The sequence below is a fragment of the Spermophilus citellus genome (assembly GCF_964194105.1).
Source record: "Spermophilus citellus genome assembly, chromosome: 3".
Lineage (NCBI taxonomy): Eukaryota > Metazoa > Chordata > Mammalia > Rodentia > Sciuridae > Spermophilus > Spermophilus citellus.
Window position 1 is genome coordinate 77,309,730 of NC_138184.1, and position 8,872 is coordinate 77,318,601.

The 8,872-nt window shown below is 54.8% G+C and overlaps 1 protein-coding gene across 4 annotated transcripts in view; it reads left to right on the forward strand.

Moving 5' to 3' along the window:
* The window catches only part of UBE3B (ubiquitin protein ligase E3B), a 52,724-nt gene extending 45,161 nt beyond the window's left edge, over positions 1-7,563 (forward strand). For all 4 annotated transcript variants that reach the window (XM_081286283.1, XM_081286284.1, XM_081286285.1 and 1 more), the window contains 4 exons: positions 676-858; positions 1,263-1,374; positions 4,496-4,588; positions 5,567-7,563. In XM_081286283.1, the coding sequence (XP_081142409.1) occupies positions 676-858; positions 1,263-1,374; positions 4,496-4,588; positions 5,567-5,758 (580 nt within the window). In that variant the 3' untranslated portion in view covers positions 5,759-7,563. The remainder of the gene's footprint in view (positions 1-675; positions 859-1,262; positions 1,375-4,495; positions 4,589-5,566) is intronic.
* Positions 7,564-8,872: the final 1,309 nt, after the last annotated feature.

Genomic DNA, 8,872 nt, shown 5'->3' on the forward strand with positions numbered 1-8,872 from the left:
TTCATGTTCTTTAAGCCCTGAGTCACTGGTGCCAGCCAGCTTGTTGGAGTTGGAGTACATTCAGCCTGCTCAGATCACCCCCTGCGGTGCTGGATGAGACCAGGTGTTCATAAACGCCAACCCGTGAGACCCCCTCAGCTGGGCAGTTGCTCTGATTTCCAGGTTGAACTGAGGTGTAACTTGACTGCATCTGTGGGAAGTGTCCTGCGGGTCTGCCTTCTCAAGACTTTAGACTCTTGGGCCGGATCAGCAAGTTTGCACTAAGGTTTCAACATGAAACCGTTTTTCTCTACTTTAAGGTTTGTTGCAGGACTTAATCATATCATAATTGGTTGTGTCCAGGAGGCTGAAATTAAATAGAAGTCCTAAAAGTACCTTTGGTACAAAAGGACCCTCTTCTTACCTGTGAGAATCTCACTTCAATTCCTGATGTAGTGGGAGGGGCCTCAGGGTGAGTGAATGGGAGCATGCCCTTGGGTGCACTCAGAGTGGCACAGAGTGTACTGTTCAGGAGAACTGTCACCATGGTTGTCACTGTTACTGGTCTGGAGGAATGCTCTGGTGTTATTTGTGTTTTGTAAGATGGTTCAGAAATGACCAGACTCATCCTTGAGTGCATTGATTACAGCCTGCCATGTCCTCTAATTCCCGTTCTTTTCTCTTCCTTGTTAACAGAATTAGTTACATCCATCTGATGGCACACTTTCGAATGCACACCCAAATCAAAAACCAGACAGCCGCCCTCATTAGTGGTTTCCGTTCCATTATCAAACCCGAGTGGATCCGGATGTTCTCTACCCCTGAGCTGCAGCGTCTCATCTCCGGTGACAACGCAGAGATTGATCTGGAAGATTTAAAGTAAGGGTGGTGGGGAGGGAAAGCTGAAATTCTTAGGCCTTCTAGAAGGCAAGCAGTTCCTTCACTGGGTTCCTCTTGGAGAGAATTCCAGAGCCCCTTGCCACACCGCCGCCTCTTCCCTGCACTGGCGGGGCCGCTTTGGAGGAAAGCCCACCCACGTGTCTGCCCAGGTACTGGGCTTTCCGGAGCTCTGGAGCATGGTGTCCTGGGATCTCAGGTGGCTTCCACTGGGCTTCAGGGCTTCTCTGTGCCCGTCGAGCTTCCAGGGAGCTGGGGTCACCGAGGCGTGAACTTGTGCTCTGCCGAGGCTTGCTGTGCGGCTGTGCCACTCGCCTGCGTTGCCCCGCCTGCCTGTGTTGATGGTGCCGACCTCGTGCTGCTGAGCCCTCTCTGGTTGTTTTCAGGAAGCACACGGTGTACTACGGTGGCTTTCATGGAAGTCACAGGGTCATCATCTGGCTCTGGGATATTCTGGCCTCTGATTTCACACCTGAGGAGAGAGCCATGTTTTTGAAGGTACTTTATTATTACCTGTATTTTATTATTCCTGGGGGCATGGATAGTCTCATAAGCCCAGGGCAGCTGATACCAATTTATACTGGAACAGGTGGGATTTTAGGAGGACCTCATGTCACCAGCTCCTCCTTTCCCCAGGCAGCCTACCAAGCAGTAGCCAGAGAGGGGTTTAGAGTCGAGGCCTGTGGAACAGTCCCTGCACGGGCCACCAATGTGCCTTCTGGGCTCAGGGCTCCCTCTTCCCTTCACCTGTCAGCTGGCCTCGCTGACATCATTTTTCCTTTTTCCTTTCAGTGTAGAAGTAAATGACGATTGTTACCTTAAGGAAAGACGGACAAGGGATGTTTAAAAAGCCCTACAGTCCTGAACAGTCCAGTAATGTAGGATTTTAAATGGTCTACATTCCTGCCTCCCCAGGACGACCTCTTTGTCCCCTTCTTCTCAGTAGTGAAACATGTACATGCAACACACTCGGTGTCCCCAGGGAACACTCTCCTCAGTCTGGTATCAGTATATATTTTGCAAACAGAGGGACTGACCTTGGCCAGTTCCCTGCTCTGGTGCCTGTGAATGTTGTGAATGCTCACAGTGTTCCCTCCAGACCCACCGCACTGTGTTTTGGTAACTGACATCCGCTGAGTGTAGGTGCTTTAGAACACTGGGTGGCACACAGACTTGTTCTGTGTTATGTATGTATGTTTTTATGAAAACGGAGTCATTGTTTGGCTTCCTGTGTTTCTGTCTGGCAGCATACTGTGAACACCTTGCCAGACTCTGGCAGTAAATTAAGTGCCTTGAAATATTTTCCTCATTTGGGTCTCAGTCAGCCTTTTGTTTTTAATATTTTTATTAGTTATTGATGGACCTTTATTTATCTATTTGTTTATATGAGGTGCTGAGAATTGAACCCAGTGCCTCACACATACTAGGCAAGTGTTCCACAACCCCAGCCCCTCTCAGACAGTCTTGTGTGGCCCCATTGGTAAGGCTTGTGGCACTGTCGCCACCAACTCAAATGGCTGCTGGTTTTCCTTCTCCTTGGTCGGTCCGTTTCAGGGAAAGTTCATTCCTGCCGAGACCTTCCCACTCACTCCATTCTCATTCAGGGACTCCAGACAGAAGGGGGACATGAATCCAGAAGTTGACTCTGGGAGCTTTGGCTCACGTTCCCATGCTTTGGCTTCCGGTGTGCAGGGCTTCATGCCCTGCCTCTTCTGGGGAGAGGACAGCTGGGGGCTCTTTGCTGTACAGTCGCTGGCCCACACTGTGGGCATGAGTGTGCATTTGAGTAGCCTGTCACCAGACCCGCACTCCTGGTTGCGTGTGAGCCTCCCTCGCAGGGACTGCACACAGGCTGCAGAGCCAGGTGGGGGAAACGGGACTTGCACTCTGCAATGATGGGACTCTGCGTTTTGCTTCTCTCTCTTTTTTTTTTTTTTTTTTTGTACTTGGAATTGAGACCAGCCGTGTTTTACTGATGAGCTATACTCCCACCCTTTTTTTTTTTTTTTATTTTGAAACAACTTCTAAGATGCCCAGGCTGGCCTTGAATTCATACCCCAGCCTCCTGAGTCACAGGGATCACACTTGTGCACCACCGTGCCCGGCTGACTGTGCGTCTTTTTTTTTTTTTTTTTTTTTTTTTTTTTTTTTTTAAATTTTTAATATTTATTTTTTAGTTATTGGCGGACACAACATCTTTGTTGGTATGTGGTGCTGAGGATCGAACCCGGGCCGCACGCATGCCGGGCGAGCGCGCTACCGCTTGAGCCACATCCCCAGCCCTGACTGTGCGTCTTTTAACGTTGTTAGAGCCGAATACCAGGGCCTTCCTATGGCAGCCAGCCCCAGCTTGCAGCAGGCAGCAGTGCTGAGCCCCCTGGCTGGATGTGCGGATGCTGTGTGTCCCTCATCCTTAGCACAGGACCACCTGCATTCTGGAAGTGCAGTATCCCTGGAGTGAGGGGATGAGGTTGTGTTGGGAGTGCCTGGGACAGCATGGGGAGACAGCAGGGAAGCACAGCAATGCAGTCCACATACGAGCAGCAGCAGCTGCTGTGGTAGTTTTATAGATAAATCAGAATAGAAATATATTCAAGACCTTTAACTATTTGAAGTATGGCATACTAAAACTGTCTTTGCATGATCTCAGGAATCTCACAACCCTGCATTACGTTGTTTAAGTGGTCATATTTATAAGACCCAAACTCCAAAGTGGCCACTGAATTTTGGAGCCAGGCTTGGTGTCATAAGTAGCCTACGCCTGTATCCTCTAGAAAATAGCATTTTGGTCACTGTTGAATTAAGGAGGGGCCAGTTCCCTCACGGACTTCCAGGTTGTTCTGATGCATCTGTCCAGACAGGAGCCAGCGCGGTTGGGGCTCTAACACAGGCGCTGCTGTCTGGAGAATGCCTGGAGTCCGGGCTGTGGAGGGAAGTATGGCTGCCCTCCGCAGGGCCCACAGCCAGTGCCGGGTACCCTGTTTGCTCCTCAGCCTTGCTGGCTCCAGAGTCATGGTCCTTCCTAGTGTGCTAAGAGCAGATGAGTGTCTTGGAGGGGGACCGCAGGAGCCCCACTCAGATCACTGTGCATGCCAGCAGGCCAGAGCATTCAGGTGAGCAGCCCACGGTCTCCTCGTGTGGCTGAGAACCCAGCAGGACACTGAGGGTGTCCATTGAGTGCCATTGAGTAAAGCACTGGTACCACTCACACCAGGCTCCCTGTGCCCAGCTCAGAGGCCCCAACTCGGGGGCACCCACGGAGCACCATCAGTTTCAGCCTGGCCCTTCTCAGTGCTGCCATTGTATGGTCTAAGGAAGGGTGTCGGTCACCATTCTGTTCCTGGCTGCATGACAATCTTCTTTGAGCCCTGCCTCCTGGGGATGTCACACCAGTTTCCTGAGTGGGAGTTGGCGCTGTTCCTAAGCTCCCCTTAGTCACCTGTCCTCCCAGTGCTGTCTGGTGAGGAGGATTTCATGTGCTTTCATCCCAGAGAGCAGCACCCTGTCACCCCTCCCCTGGTTCAACAGTGGTCAGTGATGCAGTGACCAAGAGGGTGCACGTGCCCAGGTGACTGGGAGCAGGTGCTCCTGTGCCCGCTGACCCCGGCTTCTCTTGCAGTTTGTGACCAGCTGCTCCAGACCCCCGCTCCTGGGATTTGCCTACCTCAAGCCCCCGTTCTCCATCCGCTGCGTAGAAGTGTCGGATGATCAGGTACCGCAACAGGGGAAAGAGCGGTCTGGGGCGGTGCTCCCTGACCTCCCTCTGGTCTGCTGTGTTCGCTGTGTGGGGCCCTCCCCTGCTGTGCACATCAGCAAGGTGACGGCTGGGCTCCTGGGAGCTGGTGAGGTTTCACAGGTCTCCTGGCCTGAGGGCCAGAGGGCGCCCGCAGACCTAGGCTGCAGTGGGACCCAACCGTCTGGAAGTCCTTTCTCTCCCTTCCTTGGTGATGGGCACCTGGGTGGAGGTGGGGATGTGCTGTTTTTAGTGGCTGCTGGTCTGGCCAGGGCTCCGTGTCTGAGGGGCAGTGTGGGTGAGGACGGATGCTCAGGACATGGACAGATACAGGCTAGCACACCGGATCCTCTGCCTGCTGGCCATATGTATCTGGGCAAGTGGCCTGGGGTCAGCTGCTCTGTGTTGTGAGTCTGCCCACTGTGTGTGTCTAATGGGATCCCATTCCAAAAAAGCCCCGTGGCCTCTGGGTGTGGCCGCTTCTCCTCATGCACAGTCTGAGCACCTGTCCCTTCTTCATGTAGGACAGATGCAGTCCTCAGCCTGCATACGTAAGGGAAAACTGACGCACGTTCTCGTCTGCCATGGGCCACAGTCCTGGTGAGGCCAGGCAGGAGATGTCAGTCTGCATTCAGAAATGTTCTGCTCCCTAGAGTAATTGTCCAGTGTTCTGCTCTTTGAAAATTGGCTAAGTGGTCATCGGCCGGCAGCAGAGGGCCCATTTCTGAGAGCTAACTCAGAAGGATTCCCCTGGAGCCCTGGGGAATGGGCCTGCCTCCAGATCCTCGGCCTCTCAACTCGGTTGTCCTGAGTTTGGGGCTTGACCTAGGGCAGTGTTTTCCCGCCCAGAGGACAGCACCCATTTCTACCCCAGTACTTGGGGACTACCCAGGTCCCCTCCCTGCTATGGGCCCTGCCAGGTGCCTCTCGACCCAGGACTATGGTGTGTGCTTACAGGACACTGGAGACACCCTGGGCAGTGTCCTTCGGGGCTTCTTCACTATCCGCAAGCGGGAGCCCGGGGGCCGCCTGCCCACCTCCTCCACCTGCTTCAACCTGCTCAAGCTGCCCAACTACAGCAAGAAGAGCGTCCTCCGGGAGAAGCTGCGCTACGCCATCAGCATGAACACGGGCTTTGAGCTTTCCTAGCTCCCACCCGGCCCTGCCCTCCTGCCGTCTCGGGCTCCTGGAGGCAGCACGCCCTGGGAACAGGAGCAACACATCAGGTGACATCGGCCCCCAAACCCTCTATAGCCATGAGGCTCCCCTGTGGCCTCAAGAACTCTAGACGCACAGGGCGATGCTACCAGCGCTCTCGGCAATGCCAAGGAGAAGGGGGTGTGGAGAATAAACCTCCCGATTCTGCCTATGTGGGTCCTCTTTCCTACTTTCCAGGGGCCTGAGGCCCAGGCCTGACGATTGCAAAGGGGCTTCTTTTTGGTAGTTTGGTCTCTTTGGAGTCTTTCCCCTCTTAACCCTCTGAGTGAGCTGCATGTGGAGCAGCCCCAGGAACTGAGTCTGGAGTGGTTTCATGGGTCTGAGCACACGACGCCCCTACACAGGAGATCCTCTCCTTCCTTTCTGGGAACCCTACTCAGGTAAGGCCTTGCCAAGCCTCTATGCACCCCACAGAGTCTCTGCCCAGGCGCCTGGGCCCAGCTGCTGCCCCAGGAGGCCCAGAGCACCGGGAGTCCAGGTGCTCCCAACTCCCAGCTGAAGCCACACGCCCGCGCAGCCTTCCCGGGAGTCCTCAGCAGGCCGCTGTCAGGGAGCCTCGCTGGCAGGCTCCTGTCCTATGCATTCACCTGGCATCCTGGCTTGGGAGAGAGCCCACTGGCCCTGAGAGCTGCTTCGTTCCGGCACCCAGGGCTGTCACATGGCCTTCTTGGCCCAGAGGTCCATGGCTTCTTCCCCCACTTGTTACCTAATGAGGAAGCACACCCTGGCCTGAGGGACTCCTCCCATCCGCAGGGGCAGTGGCTTTGCTCCTGAGCATCTGGGTCCTGCCGCCCCTCGTCCTCGGCAGGGAGCGCAGCCTGTGCACTGAGGGCTCGGGAGGCGAGGACATCACTTACCTCTTCTCCGCCTCTGTGTGGACTTCCCTGTTTCCTTTCTATTTCCATTTCATTTTCTTACTTCATTTCCTCTTCCAGCTGCTGTGCTCCTCTGCCTGCCTCTCCCCTTTATCCCAAGAACTTTCTCCAGATCCAGGGAATTGAGGCCGAGGCCCTGGGAGTGGTCTGTGGTGACAGCCACCCACCCTCCCACCTCCTCACGTTCCTCTTGCGTCCCAACCACCCAGTTGAAGCCAGAGTAGAAGCCAGGAGCACCCGGGCCCTCTGCTCCAGGCGCTGGTTTAGTGTCGACCCGCTCAGCGCCTTCCTGCACATTGGTAGCAAAGCAGGCGCGGCCTTCTCCCCAGCGCCTGCCCGCCCCAAGGGCTTCCGCAGGTGCTGCATCAGGCCTGCAGGAGCCCCGGGCTTCTGGGGGACGGTGTGTGCTTCACTTTGGTGAAAAGGTGGTGAGGAATTTTAAGACACAAATTGTCATCATGGCTTAAGACTAGTTGGTGATCTCTGTTCCTGTGGACCTGATGCCTTCGGAGCTGTGCCCTGTGTGTGGAGGTGCTGGGTGGCGTGTCGCCTGCCCAGGGAGACGGGGCCCATCTTGTTTGCACTGAGAACCAGAGTGGGGGCTTGAAGAGTGGTCCATAAGCACCAATGTCAACTTCACCTGTTTGTGTGACGAGGAGGGTATTTGGTGGTTCCACTTAAACGTTCCTCCTCAGCAGCTGGGACATTGCACTATCTAAAACACTGAGTCTACTTTTATAGCTGGTGTCACTGGCACCTTGATGGCTCTTGATGGCTCTAAAATGTTGTGGGTTTTTGTTTTTGTAGGTAACTTATTAAGACATGTCAGAGGCTTTATTAAATTTGTACTTGAGCACATGATGCCTGTTGTGCTTTTTATGTAGCTGGGTGCCTGGTTGGCTCAAGAGGGTCGCTGGGCCCCGGAAGCACAGACATCCCACATGACGGGAAGACGCCTGGTAGGAGCGTTGGCCCCTTGTCCTGCCTACCTCCAGTTCTGCTAGCGGAGGTGACCCGTGCAGAGGAGCACCCTCAGGGCCTGTTCCTCTGCCTCCTTCCCGAAGGCCACCATCACCCCTGGACTGGGTATGTGTCCTTGCAGTGACAGAAACTTACAAAAGCTGAAATGCTTGTTGAAAAAAAGTCCAGACACCTCAGGTGCAGGCGGGCTGAGATTTGGCAGCCGCTCCTGGGAGCTGCCCAGCCAGGCCCGCGCTCGCTGCCCTCCCCTGCGCCGCCCGCGCTCAGCCCAAGGAGCCTGTTCTAACCTGTGGCTTTCCTGACTCTGTTTGGGTGGCTCTTCCCCTCACCCCGCTCTGGATCCCAGCGAGTTCTTTCTGCCCTCCCTGGCCGGGGAGCACCTCAGGACTGAACACCCGGGTAGGGCCTTGAGAGGCAGGCGCCGCCCTCCCCAAGGAGTGTTCTCCCACAGAACATCAGCACCTGGTAGGAAGCGGCTGCAGAGCCCCCGACACGGCAGCAGCTTCCAGTTGAAAACCCACCTCTTTTCTATGATACTGGGGCTTCCCTTGTAAGCCATCTCTGCAAAGAGGAAGTTTGTCTTCCTAACTGGGGAAAATGAGTGGGGTTTTGTCTCAGTATGCTGACAGGACTGTAGTGCCTCCCAGCAGCCAGGCAGAACACAGTTTGAGAACCGCTGGCCCTGCTGTGGCCTGAGGTGGCCGTGTGGGCGAGCGGGTAGGCACTCTGGGAGCTTGGTTAATGCATAAATCCAGGGCACCCTTAGGTCTCAGGATTACTTCCTGGAACTTCTTAAAACTTCTTAAATTCACCTAAAAACTTAAGTCACTCTTCAAACTCCAGAATGACTGAGAGACTCTAGAAAATAGTTCATTCCGTGCACTGGGCCTAGAGTCAGAGAGGTGCAGACCTCCTCCCTACTCCTGGTCCCACGACCTGCAAGCCCAGCTCAGTGCTGTTTCCTTATATCTTGGGCCTGATCAGGAGCGCTGGAGTTTGATCAGGTAAATGTAAGACTGCCCAACTCAGTTCCTGGGCCAGACGAGCGTCTCCAGGACAGTCTTCCTGCCCCTTCTTCCTTCAGGAGGCCCGGGCTGCCGTGGCCCTGTCCATCAGGCTCTGACCACGCCTCCAGGGCAGCTCTCGTCGCTACCCCAGCCACAGCAGAGCAGTGGAGAAAGTCCTCTGT